This window comes from Aplidium turbinatum, chromosome 4 (genome assembly GCF_918807975.1).
Source record: "Aplidium turbinatum chromosome 4, kaAplTurb1.1, whole genome shotgun sequence".
Classification (NCBI taxonomy): Eukaryota; Metazoa; Chordata; class Ascidiacea; order Aplousobranchia; family Polyclinidae; genus Aplidium; species Aplidium turbinatum.
The window spans coordinates 10,509,173-10,530,241 of record NC_137475.1 but is presented as its reverse complement, the minus strand read 5'-3'; the positions used below and the strand labels follow the sequence as shown (position 1 = coordinate 10,530,241).

Genomic DNA, 21,069 nt, shown 5'->3' with positions numbered 1-21,069 from the left:
TTCTTATGGCTAAGGACAGCTTAAGTTTAGTTTCTACATTCAACCCTTAATGTCTTAGTATACAGTATGTCATTCAGTTATTGAAAGTGATAAGTTTAGTCTTTAGGTGAGGTTTTATTGTTATATCAGTGTATTTCTAAAGTTAGACTAAATTCTGCAAGAGTTTACTAAATTATGAATATGATTTTACTTAGTTAAAATCATTGAAACTAAGTTATAGCCTTTGTAATAGCTTAGATAAGTACAATACCAAGATAAATGCAGCAAATAGCCAAAACCGAAACTATAGCCTACTGTGGCTTACTATATGGCTTATCGGAATACCGGGAGTTTACAATTTTAGATGCAATGGCTTACAATAGAAGCAATGGCGTAACAAAGCAACCAATTGGATTTCTTGGACATCTTCAAGGGTGGTAGGGTTCTTTCTGAGAGCGGCAAAATAGTTTGTTGATACTTCTCTTCATCATTGATATTTTTGTGACAAAGCTTACAAGATAAGTTTTTCGAACCTCAAGTTGATAAAATTCAATAAGGCATAAGTAAACGTTAGGTCTTCTGTGGTGGACAGTGATTTCACGTAGCTACTCTCTTTCAATATAGGCTACGTATAAATTATGTCTTTGCTTTAGCTAAATCATTAAAAGTTCATCCTTGAATTGTTTATACAAACAAACTATTATCATTATTTTTAAACGGTTTATTGTTGTAAGAATCAACGTACCAGGTACACAGCATGTGGGCTGGCAATACGCTCGCTTTTCATGGCCTGCGTTAGTTGTGTTGTGTGTCTGGCGTAGGACTGTGGCAAGAAAAAAAACACAGACCACACCATTAGCAACTGTGCCATCTGTCAAGCGCCATATGATGTGCGTAGTCTGCGATAACTGAATGACGAATAAATTTAGTGGCTGTTCCACACCTGCCCAAACATTAAGATCGTGTCTCCGCCACTGCTCATGGGTGGTAAAAGGCAGAGTCTCTCGACCCTTAGAATGACGAAGATAAAAGTTCATACTAAGAAGAAAAACAAGAGGAAGAAGAAGCAAACAAGAAGAAAATGGTAGCTTAGCTATGCTTTTGAAGACGTGTGGTAACTGTGAAAAGGAACGGAAGTTTGCGCAAATGTGATACTCATGGGTCGCAGATGATTACGCCACTGCTTGAAAGAGTTGACATTTAGACGACACTTGATACATTTTATCTAAAGTCTTAAAATCTAGATCCACCAAAATTGTGCAGATGATTTAAAAGTGCTTAGGCATAGACCAGCCTACCCTATCCTATGGTTAAAATTAAGCTTAACAATTCTTGTGATAATTTTATTATTTTCAGCCTGTATTAGCGTAGTCTACTGTCAGTCGAGTTGTTTAGTAGTAGTCAACTTTACAATACTACTAAAGTATACTGGAACACTTGAAGTTTTCTAGTTATGGCACCCGAAAAACAAACTCACTACACCATAATTGCTAAAGTAAGAAAGTTTATTGTAAATAATTATAACCTAACTGGCTCAAGCTATAGTGTAGACTACTACCAGATGAAAAAGTAGATAAATTTAATTAGTAGTGGCATGCAATCAATGCTTCCCAAGTGTAATAATAAAGTGCGATCAACGTCTTATCGTAGTTCAGATATGTAGAAAAAAAGAAGTAAAACGCTTTTTGTAGCCTTATGCTACACTTTACCTTAAAAAAAGATTTCTTGCCATGTTTTGTCTGATATGAATAATAGGCTGTATGCTTCGAACAAATTTGCTAAAGTCATATCCCATTTTCGTATAGGCCTAACAGTTTAATGCTCTAAAAGACATTAGCCTATGCAAAAAAAAACGAAGAAAAGTATTTCGACCAAGAAGATGGTGTAACTACTGTAAATGATTGCATGTATTGAATCGGCACATAAATTTCGGCTTGCTTGTCGATAATAATTATGCATTAATCTAATTGATTCTGGTAGTTGAGCATTGGTTTCAATTGCTTTGACAGTAGGCCTACTTTGTATTGGAATTGCAGTAGCCTAGTTGAAAACTCAGGCAAGGTCAAGTTACTCAAGTTTTGCCACTGACCAAGTTAATGATGTAAATGCATTTTAGGGACACCACATTTAAAAAATATTTGTGTTTTCCAGACGTCTGTTGATAATAAAGAAGGCTCAACAGACGCAACTGTGTCGATCCAACTAATTGGAAATTATGGCAAATCGTCCACGCACTGGCATGTTCTTGACAATACTTTCAGAGATGATTTTGAACTTGGTCGTACAGACATATTCAAAATTAAAACTAAGGACGTTGGGCTTCCACAAGTGATACGTTTGAGTAAGCCGATGTGTTTGTGACCTTTTCTGCTCAGTTGCACCCAGGGCCGTATGCATCATCTTGCCTCCCCACTCCACCCCCAGAAATCCACTAATGGGCCCCTATGTTTAGTGATTGCTCTTAAAAATAGGACTAGAAAGTGTTTAAAGCGGCAAATTCATTCAATGTGGAAAAAATTACATTCATCATTTTAGCAAAGAGTAAACAACTTTTAAGATTTTATAGAAAAAAAATAGTTAATAGGCTATGTGGACAATGCAGAAGAGTATCTAGAAAACAATTGGGAAAGGACCAATGTTTTAACAAAGTAAAATTTATAACATAAATGAACAATGCAATGCAAAACTTAATGTCCAAATAAATGAAACTGAAAGGGGGTGTGTGGGTTTGCCTCCCAAAAAAATTTGACAAGTATAATCTTGTTTTGGTCAATTTTCAGGCATTTTTAGGAGTGCCATTTTTTTTATCAAAATGCCCATTTTATATGTAACCAAATTCATCAAATTAAAATTGTATTGGGGGTAGAAATTTTGTTTAAACTTTAAATAAATCGTTTTGTTTAAATTTAAATTTTAAACAAATTTAGACTCAAAAAACTTTTCACTCCCTTAATCCTCAACTATGCTTGCCAAATTTTGCCGAGATGAACCAAATGTGGTTGATTGATTGATTGAATCTTTATCCTCGGACTGGAAAAGCTTATTGCTGAGCTTAATCCTGGCAGTTTCGCATACTTGTAAAAGCTTTTGAATCACTGACGCAGGCCCGGTCACCGAGATTGGCAGAGTGAAGTTTTCGATTGTTGAAGTCTTGTTGCCGGGGAACTATTCCATCCATTAGATGCCACTGAATGGAGAGCAGTCCTTAACCTGCGTTGCTCTAGCGCACACCCCGAGAGTCGAACCAGCGCCGCTTGATCTTGAAGCTTCTTCGTTCCAGAAGTCACGCGCTAACCAACTGAGCTATCAGGGCGGACAAGAGCCAGAAAGAGAGCCATTGAGGGAGCCAAAAAAATTTACAAAAATTGAAAAAAATTGTAAAATTACAAGCCGAAAAATGCTGCCGAACTAAATGTGAGTAGTCCCCTAGTTAGAGGTAGGCCCCCAGTCGAAGGTTTGGAAAGCAGTAAATAGGCCTTGCATGATTTATTTAGCTATTGATTATCGAGCTTCTGTAATATTTTTTTATTTTTTAAACAGTCAAAAAACATTAGACAGACTAAAATAAGTGGGCTTCTAATCATCCGTGCCCCCCTGGAAGGGGTACGAGGGCGGTTAACACGGCCCTGGTTGCACCGATTGACATACCAGATTCTTCATATCTTTCCAAATCAGTAACTTAAGACAAACAGCACATGCGGTTGAAACATTATGAAATTTTTAAGTTTAATTTATTTCCATTAAAGTCAACCATGTTGACAATTGCTGATTATGGAGCTCGTCGTCGTTCGTATGACCATTATATAAGGGACCATTATATAACCACTCAACGTTGGTAATGTGACTACAGCGAGAAGTTGCAAGCTACAATATTAGAGAGAAGTCAATCTTTTGGTTTCATGTTTTAACACAGCTATTCCTTCTGCTCGATTTGATAGATACAAGATATTACCATGTTTGGTGATATGGTCTGCGATATGTTCCTCAGCACTCCATTCTCAGAAATGTTTAGTCTTTCTTCTTTTTTTGTTTACTATTTTCTTCTTTCTTTTTTGTTTACTTATTTCATCTTTCGTTTTTGTTTACTATGTTTTTGCAATCATGACAATGATCTATAAAATGTATTCAGGAATTGATAAAGCAAAAGACAAAAACGGATGGCATTGTGAAACAGTTGAAGTCAAAACGAAATCGTCTGAAAAAGTCATGTTTAGTGTTTATGATTGGGTATTTGATGATGTCTGCGTGTGCGCAGGAAAAGGTTAGTTTTTTTCAATTTGACTATAACGTAGCCTATATTCGTATATTGGTTAATCCCCTTCAACGGCAAAACATAATAGCTTTGAATAGCGAGCTTGCTTGGACGTTACATCAAAGCAAAATGTTTGTTCATCTTTATTTTAGCTTACTTTATGGGTTATTACTTTTTCCTGTATCTGTTTTTGAAGGAATAGTGTTAACATAATCAATTCGCCCAATGCATGACTTTAATTCAACTGAGACTTTTGATTTCCATTGGACCCGTTGTTTCAGAACTTTTTAACCAACGATCTCTACAATTTATTTTTCTTTCTAAGAAGAATATAAATCAAATGGGTATTTCAAATTTAGATATTAAGCATTTCTTAATTTCAATGAGCACTTTCTGAACACTTAGTTTTAAACTGCATTATGTCCTAAATGTATTAAACTTTTTCGAGTGATTTTCATTTGTTGGAAGCTTTTGAACGAAACAGCCAGCCTAAAGACTGTACTAAAAGACAACTAGAGATCATCTAACCTTTGATTTCATCATCCAGCCAGCTCAATTTTTTTTAACTACTAGAAAGGAAGAAAAGTTATTATGAAGTGGTCTGGCGTGTGCTCTTGATTGGCTTGCTACGGCAGGAAGGGAAACAGCCTATGCAATATGTCGGGTGTAACGGACGCAGAGCTTTGCGATTCGCCCATATACCGTAAAGCGGCATCCCGAGCACAGTAGTGGTGGAGATGATCAGTAGCCTACAAAGCCTGTAATCCTTAATATACTGGTTCATTGTAATTACAAGCAAAAAGGTGGGATGCAGCACAGCTTCAACCAAAAATAACAGAACTCACAGAAAATATCATCACCATCAAAATGTCGTCAGGCATTTACAAAAAGTATGGGTCGACGGTCCACACCAACACCGAAATGAAACCGTAAACTGTCTCCAACTGAACGCAGGACTGCAAAACAACAGTAGGCCTACTGGTAATAAAAGCCATACTGAGACTAAAAATAATAATGTTTTGGTTTTATTTATTGCCGCTCTATAACTGCTAAGGTCTTCTAGCGACGAGGCTCATGTTTAATTTTGTATCAGATCCAAGATGTCATCACATTATCACGCGATTTATCCTTACTGCTTTATGCAAGAAATAACACAGTTGGTAGACGTTACCCTTTTTAAAGTTTCGGTGTTATCCTATACCTAGAATCGATCTCAAATCTACTAGCATTGTACCGAGCTACAAACATTGACTGAAGAGCGAAAAGACCAGTGACTAAAAAATATTGACTAACAATCACACCCCTAACACCACTGACAGAAAAGCATACCTACTATAGAGAATAGCCTATTAAAAAGACTCAAAGTAAACAGAATAGCCTACTAAAAAGACTCAAAGTAAAGAACATAGGCTGCATTCTGAAACTAACTAATAACATTGTACCAATCCACAAACATTAAATGAAAAGCCGAAAAATCATTGAATGAAAAAACATTGACTGACAACCGCAACCACACTACACTCCTCACACTACTAAAAAAGAATTCTGAGAGCAAAAAACATGTATGCTAAAACCACTAACTAGCCATCTGTCTTGCTATCATTACTAACACATGTCCGCTCCATTTAAATCAGTAGTTTACTACAAGTGACTCTGCACCAAACAATTTACGAATAAGCATTGACCGAACCACACTCCTATCAGAATGAAAGTATAAAACAGTAGCCTACAGTAAACATGTTGTTACCGAAACATAGAAATCTGTTATCTGTGGGCCCCCAAAAATGGTGGGCCGGGGTTAGGCCCCCTTGACCCCCCCTTCAAACAGCACTGGGCAACGTGAACGGGATGTAAAATTACGTGTAGTAAGCGATGTTCCGGCGGCAAAAATGTGACTGATTAAGCAATAGCATTTCAAGTTCTACACCAGAAGTAGGCATAGGAAGCGACATAAGAAAAGAAAATCAAAAATGACTTACTGAAAAATGTCGGCTGCATAGCTGAGTGTTGAGAGCTCTGGAACGGCAATGGAAAGGGCGCCGGTTCGACACCGCTCAAGAGCATGCGGCTGTGTCTTTGGCAGGACACTTAAAGGCATGTCTGAAGGTGGACACGAAGACTGGCTTCCTTGCCTTCCTGTCCACTAATCTAAATCTTCAACCACCGGGTGTAAGCCTGGAAATGACAAACAAAAAAACTACCGAGAGCCTATAGGGAATAAACAAGGCTAGGGTTTACTGATAATAACCTGGCCTAATGACTGAAGCAAAACGCGCTTTGATTAAACCATTTAATTTCAGCTTGCTTGCCACAAAATGAAACTATGCTTTTACTGCGAGACCTTCGGAGAATTGAAACTGAACAAAACAAAAACACCTATCAGTGGCATTTTCTGCCTGGTGAGGATCAACCTGGATGGTCGTTGCCGAGATATTGCTTTGCAGACGATTACACCGAACTACCTTTGCTATTTCGCATCAATGATAAACAGTACGGAAATTTTCAGACTCAGAGAGAAATCGCCTTTTGCAATATTTTAATAAATTTTGCAAAAAGTAAGTTGGTTAGACTGGTTTTCTTTCAGTTAACTTAAATTGACTATCTAATCTTCACAGTGCCATATGATATAAGTCACTATCTAATCAGCGGCAGAATAAAAAAATAAATTTTACAGCCTATATGTCCTTGATTTCATCGTTCTTACCCTACATTTGACCAAGTTAGCCCATAGCTATGGAGAGCTTTTTAATTAAGTGATTAAAGTCTTAAAATCAGACTTTTAGGCTGTAAGGATAAAATACACAATAATTTAATAACATTTCTAAACGTCTGCTAAATATTATATGACGCTGTTTTTCTTGTTTTTTATTTCTCCTCTATACTTGCAAAAATATTGCCGTGTGATGGCGCAACGGATAAGACGTTGGCTTTCCAATCATGCAAACCTGGTTCGACTCCCGGTTTCAGCTGGTTGTTGAAAACACCGCTTACCTCTACCCAGGGTGTAATAAATTGGGTGGGCGTAGTTGCTGAAGTAAAGGCGGCAGGAAGAAAGGAACTGGCCACCCTACTCTCCTCACTGTCGATGGCTTAGTACAATGAGAATTTTATCTTCTCATACCCGACACTTGAATCAAGTATGGGACCCCCTTTACCTTTAATTGCTAAAATGCATATCGATGTGTGACCTCTCTTACAAAATTCACCTAAAAAATTATAGTATATTTGAACAGATCCTAATTGAATAATCAGGTTTTGCACATCAATTTGTGCAATCTAACCCAGGCAAGGCCACTAGCCTATATACTCACATTTGGAAATAGGATAAAACTTGCATTATAAATGCAATTTAACTATTGTTTGTGTACCTAGCCGTTTCAAATACTTTACAGGTGTTTTTGTGAAAAATTCCGTGCAAAATCTTGAAGATTATCAACGCTTCTTTATCCATCCCTCGCTGCCCAAGGACATGCCCCCCTTCTTCAAATGGTGCTAGTTTAGTTTCATTTGTTTTTGTTTTATATTCATTAGCCTAACATACAGGCATGGACTTCTAAATAGTAGCATCTGGACTGGAAACTCAGTGGGCAACAGTAGGCCAAACAGTTGGTACAACAGTTGGCCAACAGTGGGCCAACAGACAAGTAACTAACCCTGTTGGTCCACTGTTGGCCAACTGTTGTACCAACTGTTTGGCCTATTGTTGCCCACTGAGTTTCCAGTCCAGATGCTACTATTTAGAAGTCCATAATACAGGTTATAACATGCATTTTTTTTATTAGGCATTTTTTATAAGAGCATGAAGATACAAAAAGGTATATGTCTTTGAGGGGTACGAGCTGCATTGATAAATAGCCTACTAAAAAATAAGATAAATGAGTGGTTTAAAGATTGCATTGATATTGAAATGTGCCATATCTAAACTCGTTATGCTTTATTATAAGCTTGCTATGAAACATACTGTAGTTTGACCGAAAAAAAATGTTGTTTAGGCAATAACACGAGATTGGCTTTATGCTAGCGTGAACAAAATATTAAGTTATTCATCGTATCTTGTATGTGTCTATATGTTATGCACATAGGCCTATGTCTAAAATTGCCTTTTTATTGACAAATTTTTGGGGTAATTCTGTTTTGTCAAAGACTTAAACAAATAAAAATATCTCAACACCAAATTGCTTAAAACTTTTTTCAGATATGTGTTGTTTCTTCCAAAACTCGATTTTTAAAAGTGCGACTTTTGCATCAGCTATTCTTAAACAAATTTTTTTTATTTAGCCCACAACACAAAGTCAGTTAAACATTTATCTTGTTTGAATTGATTTTTGTCACAAGCAAAATGTAAAATAACATAGACTACAGGTACTTTTCATAAAAGTGAAAACTTAGTTGAACCAAGGACTGAAAAAATGATAGCTGGGCTGGCCTACTGTAATATGTTAAAAATTGAAAATCAGCCAATCACAGATGCGCACAAAGACTTTTCTTGTTTAATGCATTCTTTACATATCATCGTACTTCTTATACATGTCATCATCATCATCATGTGCCGTCTCCTAGCCGAAGGTTGGCTGTCAATTGCTTTCACACGTCAAGTTATTCCGCGACTCTTTTTGCTTCTCCGATGCTTGACAAGTCAGCCCATTGTTTTACATCATCGTCCCAAGTTCATGTCTTTCGTCCTTTGCACCTTTTTTTTCCACCATACATTCAATAACCAATAGATATATAATATTTTTAGTATTCTTACTGTAACACCAGAGTTGAAAAGCATTATGTTTTTGTGAATTTTTGTGCTGTAGGTCCAACTTTCACTTCCATGTAACTTAACTGGATTGATATAACAAGGTAATGGTCTCAGTTTTAATTGTAAATCTATATCTCTTCTTAAAAATTCCTTACATTTCTAAAATCACGCTTTTGCTTGACCGATCTTTCTTTTTACATCACTGGTGCATCTTCCATCTTTTGAAACGAGATACCCCAGGCAGTGCCGGTCTTTGGGGTGCGCAAACCGTGCGATCGCACAGGGCCCGTAAAAAAGGAGGCCAGCAATTTACTCAGAAAATGCAGTAATTTTGTCATTTCCAATGGAAAATTTCAACAAGTGAATTCAACAAAGGAATCAGCAACAAGAAAACATAGAGACTCAACGGGTGCAACCTATTTCGTCCCCTGAACATTTCGTACCCTGAAAAGATCGAGAAAAAACAATAGAGCCGAAGTCGCTGATCGGAGTTGCCGCAAACATTTCAAAATTTCTCTCGATCTTTTCAGGAGACAAAATAGGTCGAAATTTGATTTTGTTACTACGATTTCAGGGTACGAATTCGGGGTACGAATTTTTCAAGGGACAAAATAGGTTGCATCCAGACTCAACATAGAGACATATCTTTATTTCCGAAAAATGCCAAAGAAAGCATGATCTTATCTTTTTGCTATGCCACCGGACAACACCATTTTACAGTAATATGCCTATTCATACCCAAATTTTTGTTGAACATGCTGTCAGAATGCCCAAAATTTAAAGTAATTTTTCAAATTTTTCTGGAGGACTCGATCACTACTTGTCCATTAAATTTGACTCCGTTTTTGTTCAGTGTTGTTAACGTTTCTTTAATTATTGCTTCGCTTCACAAATTAAACAATATTAGTGAGAGTATGCATCCCTGTCGAACTCCTTTGAATATTGGGAAGAATTCAATGAGACTGCTATCACTTTGAACTTCTGATGTTGCTTATACTGTACATATGATGATTGATGATGCAAATATTTCATAAAACCAATGCTAGGGTTTTGTTTAGTTGGGACACAGATGAAGAATTTGGTCGACAGGTCTTGAACGGCGTGAATATGACAACACTTCAACGTTGCACTGCAATACCACAACAATTTCTCAAGGCTGAAGACAAAATATGTCTCACCGATGACACGTTTAAAAGCATGATGGAGGTACGCTAAATGCTATTAAGTTGCTTTCGTTACGACATGACCTAATTTACAGTTGGTGTAATAGGGAAATTGGACCTAGATTTTTATAAGTTAGTGCTATAGCATCGAGAAAACATCTGAAACTTTAAAACTTGCAGGAGAAACGTCTTTACATTATCGACTATAGAAAGGACTCGAATGGAGTGCAGAGAAATTGTTCTAAGTCAGGTCAGCTACTTTGTGCTGCCGATCCAATATGTTTATTTCAAGTTCGCAAAAAGGACAAAAAGCTTCTTCCGATCGCGTTTGAACTGGAAGAAAACGGCGATGTCTTCACAAAGTCGGACACTCCTGATGACTGGAAGTTGGCTAAGATGTACTTTCGCAGTACGGATGTCAATATACATGAGGTAGGCTAAACCAGTGCTTCCCAACCGGTGGGTCGCGACCTATTGGTGGGTCGAGAAGCTACTTCAGGTTGGTCGCGAAGCATTTTTAAATGTTAATGAATGCTAAAATTTTCTAAAACATACCGACATTGCTATGGATCTCACAAGCCGCAGTTTGGTCTTGACAGTACTGCGCCTTAGCCATCGCCACTCTTATCTTCACTTCATTTGTTGACTTTCAATTTTCATGAATTGTGTACCCTGTTTTTCTATTAGATCGGGAAATTATTGCATTATCATTACGTAACAATTATGCAACAATGTAACAAATATGTAAGAATTAGATGTGTTGTGTCGCGTTACCGTTAACTATTTCAGTAGGCTACGTACGCCAGTAGTAAAGATGCCATAATAAAGATGTCAAATCTCATTATGGGTCGCACAATAAAACTTGCATTAAAAGTGGGTGGCGAACTGAAAAAGGTTGGGAAGCACTGGGCTAAACCGAGGCCTACCACTTCTTGCCTTTTGCTTTGAAAGGGTGCACTGCTACGGTATTAAATAAGTTCTGCCTCACATGCTAGTCGTCTACCTGCTATAGGCAATCGAAAAGCAATTTGTGCAACCTAGGGCCTCCATAATAATTAAAGAAGTTTGGAAAAAATACACGATAATTAGGTTCCAAAAATGTAATCTTCAACAAAGATCAATTTTTAAACATACGGTTATAGTGTATTTATCCAACCTGTTACATCTTCGATATCAAATTGAGTTCTTTGAAGGGTTCATTTTAGCAAATTATTATTGTATACAGTAGCGCACCCAGAAAAAAATTTAGGGGGGGGGGCTAATTTAGAAATGTTGGCCGAGTGATTTGCGACAATAGTGACAGTAGGCCAATGCCCATCCCTTTGATTAATATTTAAAGGCACTCACCGGCCACAGCCCACAACCCACCGGTTGCCGATACATCAGGATTTGTTCTCTCAATCAGATTACAAGTTGGCCTAGTGAACCCCATGGTATTAGAACCATCAGCACTCTCATCCCTACGTCCACTCTCGCAATCTTCTATAGATCTCGACTTTTTTGTCATGTATGACAAAATAGAATTAGCTTTCCGTTTGCCAACACAAATAAGTGCGAAAACAACAACTAGCGCAAAAACAGTTTGAAACAAAACACTAATTTTGTGAACAGTAAATGTGATGTGGATATTTTTCCTACTTACAAAACATTCAAAATTAGTTCGTATTTTCAATTAAAGTCTCAGACGCTTTCGTCTTTCTGCTCAAATACCGTATATAATTTTACATGTCCGTGTGATTCAGCATTGACGTACGGTACATCGGTATGTCCACCCAGGGGCGCCGGAAGCGGAGGGGGGGATGCTTCCCCCACCTTCAAGTTAGGACTTCAAGTTGTCTGTAGATGGAGGGGTAGTGGTGCCCTTTTAAGGTCATGTAAGCTACTGCACATTTTGCAATATAACAATTTCTGCTATTCGCTTTTAGCCTAATTATAATCTTTCATTTTTGCCTTAAAATAATATTCACGCCACAAAATTTTGTAACTCAGTAGGTTACATCATTATGACATAGCATGACGCCCTTCTTTGTATACCGGACACTTATAGGCTATCATTACTCAATTGTGAGCTGATAGATGAGCATTATCGCTATAGCTTATCTTAAAACTTTTAAAAAAATTGGTCTTTCAGTAAACAAAAGTGCCCTTTTTTCATAATCCTGCCACTCCCACCAGTCAAAAATCGTTCCGGCGCCCCTGTGTCCACCAGACATTTGACTGCGGGGAAGGGTCGCTAGTCCTCACACCCGTTGGTCGACGTTGCCTTACATGCGAGAGTGGGAGCTCTCGATGTTGGGGGTGCTCAGCGAAGGCAAGTCGACCCTTGTGTTCTGTGCCACATGACCACGAGCGTACTGGAGCATCTGAATTTTAGAGACTTAAAGAAAAGTGCCACCCAAGACCATCTCATGGAGTGTTCTTTTTGCCCAGATCAAAAATTCTCTGCTGACTCATTTAAAATTTTACGCAAGAGCAAATCCCAATTTAACACCCAAATTCAGGAAGCACTGTTTTATGCTACAACCCAAATTTAAACAAACAATTATTTGCTGGAGGCGCGTTCATTCTCCTTAACATTTACTTGGTGTATCACGTTCCCTGTGGTGCAAACTTTTTTGTAGTTATTTATGTAGCCTAGTTGCCTTTTCTTAATGTAAATTTACCTTCAAAAAGTTGAAATTTATTGCATTTTTTAATTATTTTTAGACTCCTGATGAAGGCTTAAAGTTAAGCCGAAAACGTTCCACTGTTAAAACTATTTGTAAATATGTAAAATATATATTGTTATAATGCTCAGCCCTGTTGTATTGTTGTGTCTTATTCCTGTCTAACCTGTAAGCAAAAGGTATAAATCGGGAACATACAAAAGTCAAAAACTTCATTTTTTGTGGCGGGTTTGGGGGGGCTTGATCCCCTTAGCCCCATGCTGGGTGCGCTACTGATTGTATAGCTTACGTTTATCTCAATAGAAAATTGTTAAAAAAAAACTTTAATCTGTTACTTTCATGATTTTCACTTTGTAAAATGAAAAAAAACGAAATTCTTACAGGAATTTCCTTAATTTCCTTACACAAGGCATACTTCATCATCTAACTGCTTTATCACTAGAATACGTTAATCTGTGAACTTGGTGTAGTATTTAGAGTGAATGATTGTATAACTTCGGAATGCACTTTTTGACAGTTTTAGAGAAACACATGACCAAATTCCCAACACCCCCAATCTGTTGCTATTTTTACGCACGCCTGCTCCAGAAATTTAGTCATTATACACACTGATTCAAAGTTTGCAAACAATGAATCCATGTAAAAAAGATTGGGTTGCTGAGTGGGAATGCGTCCAATAAGTTTTTAATTCTTCTAAATCTGTGGTTATAATTTCTCCTGCTCTGCATATTTTCACTAAAAGTTATTCCAAAATTAGCTTGGTACTAAAACTATTGTAGGCCTACAGTGCTTTGCTTAGAAGTGTCTCTAATCAAACAGTTAAGCGTTAATGTTGATCGAATTTTTCATATTTTGCAGTGGAAGTATCATTTTCTTCGTACTCATGCTATCATGGAACCTGTTGCCGTCGCCTTGTTCCGTTCATTTTCACGACGTCATCCAATTTACAAACTGCTGAGGCCCCATCTTCAGACGATACCTGCTATTAACACCTTGGCCAGGACAAACCTGATTGGACAAGAAGCAGCAGCAAATTTTAGTCTCTCAATAAGTATGATTTCTTAAAAAGTTTGTTGGAGCAACTTTTTGGTGAAATTCATTTATCAGTGCTAATGATATGCTGCATGATGATAGCTTACCTTTCTAAATTGCTTAATACAACGCAGTTTAATGCCTTAACTTATCACTGTATTTTTTTAATCACAACAATCTGGTGCGACCAACAGTCTAACATAAACGATTGTCACCAGATGGTGTTCAAATGGCAAGAAAAGCATTCCAAACTCTAGAATACGAAGACTTGATCATACCAAACGTTTTTAAGGCACAAGGTACAGTAGGCCCATGAACGTTTAGTTTGAAAGGTTTCAACAGTTTGACTGCTTCAAACGTAGGCTATTAATTACCGATCTGATCACATAGAAATCAAGCCAAGCGTCATTGAATATGGTTGATGATTTATTCATTCTGATTCATTCAATAGCACTGAAGATAAAAACAGTCTAGTTTTTGAAATATTTTCTGAACATGAGGTTGCCCAGAAAACTGTTGACTAAGCGCCAACTGCTGACTTTACTAACGAAGAAACTCCAAGATCAAACGGCGGCTGGTTTGATTCTCAATATATACCCATAAACAATGCATTACAAGTACAACTCTCCATTCAGCGGCTACTAATGGATGTAACAATTAACCCCTTTAACAATCAAACTGGGTGACCAGCATGCGTCAGTGGTTCAAAGGATTTAAAATTAATTATGCGAAACTGCCAAGATTAAGCCTCTCTTTTTTTTTTCTTTTTTTTAAGTCTCTCAACGCTTTTTCAGTCCGAGGATAAAAATTTCCACAGTTGATTAATCAATTTAGTTCACATTTTGAACTCTTTATTGCAGAGTCAACTCGACCAGGTTTTCCAACGATTGTGTTCCAAAGTGTTTGTAATAAAGCTTTCAGATTTCTTCGAACAGCTGTAAGCTTACAATGAGAAGCAAATGACAGTATTTAGCATGTTAGTAAGCTATAGTATTATACCATACTTTGTAGAGTGCTAACTCTTCGCTAATAATAAAATGTAAGAACTTTTTTGCATAGTAAAAAACAAAACGTTTGATTGTTACGAGACGTTTCAAAAATTGCCAGGGACGGATGATGCTGAAGTGTTGCAATTCTATCATTATCGTGACGATGCTTTGCTGCTGTGGAATGCAATCGAAAAGTACGTGACCAACGTGCTCAAGCTTTTTTACACCAAAAAAGAAGTGAGGCTAAATAAAGTTAGGCTAAATAAAGTTAGGCTACTCAGCTTCAATAGTTTGGTACTGTTAAATAAAAAAAAGCTTTTTCAGGTAGCCTACAGTAGCCTACGGTTTTTGCGCTGTTTTTTCAAAACATTTAGCCTACTGACGTAAATTCTCATACAATAAGTGAACTAATACAACTCTGTTCGAAATACGATTTCGGTAATATGTCCCCAAGTAATAGCCTGAGTGCTATGGTATACAGGGCAATTTGAAAAATTTTGTTTATCGAATTCCGCTGGCGCTATAGGCCTATACAAGCTGCAAAATATGGACAATATTGCACTTCTAAAGATCTTTTATGTATTTTTGCAGGATTTTGTAAATGACAATGAACTGGTTGACTTTGTCAAATCTGTTACAGTGGATGGAATTGCTTGGGCTGGGTTTGGATTGAAAGGGTTTCCAACTCAAATTACAACTTTTGACAAACTGGTAATGAGATATTTTTGTTAGTGAAGTGTGTGCTACGTAAGCGTATAGTTTGTATTTGGTACAAATGTTTAAAATCATTTTACATGAAAATTTTATTGACTGGATACCATATCATCAGTTCCTTCAGTTAATGTTACGCAAAAAAGACGCTGTGTGGACCAAACAAGAATGTCACTACACTAGTGAGTTACTTCAGTACTTGATCACTGAGTGTTGTAGGCTATGTAGGGCGTTGGCCAGTTTCAACCATTCGTTTTAAAGAATATTGTATCTTTGTATTGAATTTTAGTGGAGTTACCTCAGTAAAGCACATTGATATCTTGAGTCGGCGTAGACTTAATTGTTTCAAAACTTCTTGTTTTACTGGTATCCAATCGTTATCTCGTCACTTCTAAAATCAAAACCAGTCTTATCGATACAAAAACAAGTCCTTTAATGATACTTTTGCAGGTTGAATACGTTACGATGATCGTCTTCACATGTTCTGTCCAGCACGCTGCTAGCAACTTTGGGCAGTTTGAAATTTACAAGTTTGTACCGAATGCTCCAGCAGGCATGCGCTTGCCACCACATAGAAGAGGAGAGGTGAGTCAAGCTGCAACTTTATCGATCACTTCAGCAAGAGTGGTTATCGCCTTCCACTCTCATGCGGATAGATCTGAGATCGATTCCAAGTCGGGTCATCTCGAAGACTTTAAAAACGGTGCCGATTGTGTTCTTTCTTACATGGTGTAGTGAGGATAAATGGAGTACGGTACTGACTTGTCGCTAAAAGACGATCTCTAGCAGCTGTAGAGCGACAATAAATAAACTCAAACATTATTATAATTAGTTCAGTAACCGTCTTGATAATGTCTCAATACTTAATCTAATTGATTTTTGCTCGATTCGATGTCACATCATCTTACGAACACTCCATGAATACTTTAGCAGTAATTTATAGAGCTGCCACTAAAATTAAGTTTGTCTTTAACTTCTAGTAGACAAGAAAATAATTGCAGTTATATTCATTCCAAAGCATTTAAAAGCGTTAGTGGCTTCACTTTCAGATTTAAAAAAGCAGTGAGGCAAAGACGCATTAACAATAAATAAATAATAAAACTTCATTAATATAGCCATAAAAAAACTAAACGTAAACAGCCACAATTAACTTCAAATTAATATATTCGGTGATTTCGACTATTTGTAGCCAAAACAAAATTTTCCATACAAAGTGAACAAAAACGCAGGAAGGTGCTTGAAACCCTAGAACTGCTCATGAAAAGAGTGTTTTGACATCTTTATCAGTAGGATCAACCCAGGCATATTAATAAAGCTGGGATCCAGGACAAAGAGCAGATGAAACCGGAACTTGAACTTACGCTTTGTGACAGGAACTTGAACTTTGGCACTGGTTTAAACCCAGCACCTGCCAAAGGTGTTGTAACTGCTCCAAAACGTTAAAAGCAGATTGAACTGAAACTGCACTTTGTATTAAAAAAACAAAACTTGTGTATAAAATAAAACTGGGTATGATGGCTATTCATGTAAAAAAGCATTGGTCGAGAGTCGAGACCTTCACTATCTTTTAGTAAACTCACCTTTAGTGTGTGCAAAAGGGGATGAGAGCTTCATCAACACCATGAGGACATCATCATACATCATCATCTACCAGCTCATCCATTTCATCACCCACCAGGACAAGGAACAATAACTTAAACTGGATATCAAACCTCAATCGTCTTAGGCTACTGTGTGATGTGCAGTCTAACCGTAGAAAGAGCTCAACACCTGCTCTCCTGGGCCACATTGAAACGGGCTTTTGCCTGAGGATGGGTTTCTTTTATGTCCGGTTTTCTTTCTCCATCCTATTATTATTATTATGACTGATCATCCACATCAATATTGGAACTGGCAAATTCAATCCACAACACTTTTCATTAGGCTGTCATTCATTACTACATGTGTGCTTCTCTCTGTTTTTGTTTTATTTTTTGCTATCTGTTTTTTGGGTTTTGTGGCCGTGCTAACTACTGATATATAGCCTACTACATAATTTTTCATTCAGGCACGTTTTAAACCTTTCAAGGTTTTGCCACCTTTTCCCGTTCGTTAACGTGCTGGTAGGTTTATATCGATTTTTGTTATAGTTAGTACCTTTTTCGTCCCGGACGCGTTAATGACGAAAAATAAAATGATTGATTGATTGATTGATTGTGTTCCCGTACTTTCGGTTGAGAAAAATAATGTGAAAATTGCAGAACCTTAAATTTGTAATTTTAACCAAAAATTTTACAAATTTTTTGCTTCAGCAAATTTGAACCATGTTGAAAATTGTTTTTAATTACTTGCCATGCAGGGATCCTTGCGACGGATGTTAGACTCTCTTCCAGATCACGTGATGTCTGTCATACAACTCGGGACAGCTTTCACCCTCTCTTCGTTTGCTCCTAACGAGGTGAAATAGCTTATTATGTCTTTAAAGTTGCTTTTACTTGAGCAGTTTGGCTCATTTACAATCTTTCATGTTCAGACTTATGCTACAGAAGTTATAATAATTCTTGTTCTGTAATGTCAATCATATAGTCATTGCAAACGTAGGTTTCTCACAGATATACAAATCGGCAATGGTAAGAAATCATATTTAGTAATAATGATGTAAATAAAATATGATTATTTAGTTTTACATAGTTTTACAATAAACAAATTTGAAAGTTTTATAAAAACACTAAGCTAACAATCTACTAACCTGGAAACTGAAGAATTTGAGTATCGTAGGCTTCTCAAAACAAAAGTACAATACCACATATTCCAACAATTGCGATGCTATTAGTATAGTCACCAAATTTATCGCTGCATCAAAACGTTTCGAGGGGGCTAACTGCCTACTCGTAAACTACATTAGCTTTGTCTATTGGTATGCTTGCAATTGCATCTTTGCGAAATTTTTCTAATACTATTTCTCCTCTAATTAATGGGAAGGTTACTTTACTCCAATCTATCCTTTACGTACCGTATATGCACTCCCATGACTTTATTTACAGCAATATTGTTTTAGATTTATCTTGGCAACTTTCCCTTGAAGCTGTTCATCGAAGGAGAAGTTGACGAACAGCAGCAAGATTTCAAAGACGATTTGAAAAACATATCCCAGCTGATAAAAGATAGGAATAAAATTTTATCCATCCCGTACATACATCTTTTGCCTGAGCGCATTCCAAACAGTATTGCTGTCTGAAATTTAATACCAAATTGACCAACGAGTTTCAAAGACAGCTCTCCATTCAGCGACAACTGGTAGGCTATATGGAATAATGCATTGACAACACCACTTTAACAATCGGAAACTTCACTCAGCTAAACTCGATAACCACGCCTCCATCAGCGTCAGTGTCTCTACGAATATGCTAAACTGCCAGGATAAAGCTCGCAAAGAAGTTTTTTCAGCTCGAGGATAAAGATTTCATCAATCAAACGTGACATTGCAAATCACTCTATAAGATCTTTCACAAAATTTGAAAATGGTTTCAAGTGAGCCTGGTCTGCAGGCTACTATTTTTGCTGGTGATGGCTGGTGCCTTCACAAAAAGCTTGATGACCAAACCTAAAACTGGAGCTGGCCTGTTGAACCAATGCCTGTGAAAGTGTTGCTTTTAATTATTCATCTGCAGCAAGTAAATGTAAGATAATGTTGTTTTCTTTTTGTAGATAGAAAGTGTTTATAGTGTTCAATATATTGCGCTCTGAAGCTATTCTACGTAATCAGTGCCGGACTAACAATAGTATCAAATGTAGCCTACAGCTGCTGCTACATTTCGTAAGTTTTTAGGCCATGGATTTTTTCAGTCCAAGAAGGTAGAATTTTACTCAAAATTTTACTCTACCGCAAACAGTAAAGTGGGGGGTTTTAATCGAATCTTTTTTCATCAGACCGTCGTCAAGAAACATCTATTTCCTTTGACTCTGTAGAATGTAGAAGCTGTGAAAAAAGAAGTCACATGCTATGATTCCAATTGTTGTTTCGCCTTGAGTTTGATTGCAAAAGTTAGATTTGAAACAACATATATTTCAGTGTTTGTCGTGAAAGCGTTGCTTGTAACAATTTGCTGTAATAAAATCTGTAATTAAAAAATTTTGACTCTTGTGAAGCATCACTTATTTATGTCCCAAAACTCATGAGTCATGACTGATGCCAATATATATTTGATGTCAGAAATAGCTGCTAAGTTTGTGTAGTAGGTTAATTTGAAAACAGAAAGAGATTGTGTGATAAAATAAACTTTTTACTAATTTTAGTATTATTGTGACTATTATTGATTTACGGTAGCTATATTACGATCACGACACTTCAGCGAGGAGATTTTATGCTTGTCTACCAATACCTCGAACCAAACTTGACGTGGATATTAAAATCTGGGTATTGAAAACTATCAGTTTCATCCTGCATATTGACGTAGCTGTGTAGGCTACAGTAGCATTGACAGGGGAGTCCAGGAGGTATTTGTGGACCATGGCTTGGGTTAACTTGGGGCCGGAATCTTTTCAAGGGCCCCGAAAACATGAAGAACCACAGCGTATTATTTAGATACAGTGAGTTTTTTTTATTTTGGGTGCAAGGATCTCATTGATTCTGTGCTTAAAAAATCCTTTAAATGGTCCTGGCTGTGTATTTCAAAGATTTTAGATGTTTCGATTCCTGATAGAAAGCAGATAACTTACATAGCCTAGCTTATCATATCCCATATGTAGCCTATAAAACAAAATACTTAAACCTGCATACTGTTTTGTTGTATGGACATGACACTAAATAACACAATATTTCTATACCTTGTATTCATCTTTTTTGTGCAAGCAAGATTGTCAGAAATTGTTTGCCCTTGGGTACTTCCGCATTATCAAATATGGCCTTCCTGGTGAAAAGCTTGGACACCCCTGATCTAAACGAATAACCATGTTGTTTGTTTCTAAGAGTCGAAAACTCTGGTGCAAGTTCAAGCAATCTACTTAGAATATCTTAAAATATTAAAAATGAGCCTAAAAAGAAATAATACTCTGGCGCATTATATTTGCAAAAACCAATCTTTGTTAAATTTCCTGTTGAGAGAAAGAGAACAATGGAACATGTTGTACCACAAATAGCTTAATCAAAGCGGGCTTATTGTTTGTTCAAGGAACATGCAGCACAAAGTCAACATTATATGTTGATAAAGCAGGCTCATGAAGACTCCAGCAATATCTCTCTTTGTTATGTAGGTATTAAACCTTGCTTTTCGTCTTTGCGTTGTCTTTAGATGAAGCTTCGAAGAATAATGTAGCGACAGGTCTACGATTCACCTTTTCGTACACGATTTGATCTTCAGCATTGCGATGCACCTAGCATCGTAGTTTGCCAGTGTTTCCTAATTCTGGGCTCCGGAATATCACAAACTAGGCTTCGCTAAATAGTAAACAAGGAGCTTTTTATTAGGACAGTAATAGTAGCAGCTGCTTTGCCCAGTGCATTGCTCAACTGCACTTATTTCGGGAATTGAACTAACTGTGCTTGCTCTTG

The 21,069-nt window shown here is 37.0% G+C and overlaps 1 protein-coding gene across 1 annotated transcript; it reads left to right on the top strand.

Annotated features, from left to right (window-relative positions):
• Positions 1-1,432: 1,432 nt before the first annotated feature.
• On the top strand, positions 1,433-19,648 carry LOC145768893 (polyunsaturated fatty acid 5-lipoxygenase-like). The gene is made up of 14 exons (XM_082580499.1): positions 1,433-1,474; positions 2,131-2,320; positions 4,109-4,240; positions 6,532-6,786; positions 7,624-7,720; positions 10,037-10,184; positions 10,322-10,573; positions 13,666-13,858; positions 14,058-14,138; positions 14,947-15,065; positions 15,420-15,539; positions 15,990-16,124; positions 17,878-17,976; positions 18,577-19,648. The coding sequence occupies exons 1-14, from the start codon at positions 1,433-1,435 to the stop codon at positions 18,754-18,756; spliced, it is 2,043 nt and encodes a 680-aa protein (XP_082436625.1). The 3' UTR covers positions 18,757-19,648.
• Positions 19,649-21,069: the final 1,421 nt, after the last annotated feature.

What these genes read in the sequence shown, in the direction of transcription:
- LOC145768893 (XM_082580499.1), top strand. Translation starts at nt 1,433, where the DNA reads ATGGCACCCGAAAAACAAACTCACTACACCATAATTGCTAAA. An exon ending in CGGATGTCAATATACATGAG is followed by an intron (nt 10,574 to 13,665) that starts GTAGGCTAAACC and finishes CATATTTTGCAG; the next exon opens with TGGAAGTATCATTTTCTTCG. An exon ending in CTTCGTTTGCTCCTAACGAG is followed by an intron (nt 17,977 to 18,576) that starts GTGAAATAGCTT and finishes ATATTGTTTTAG; the next exon opens with ATTTATCTTGGCAACTTTCC.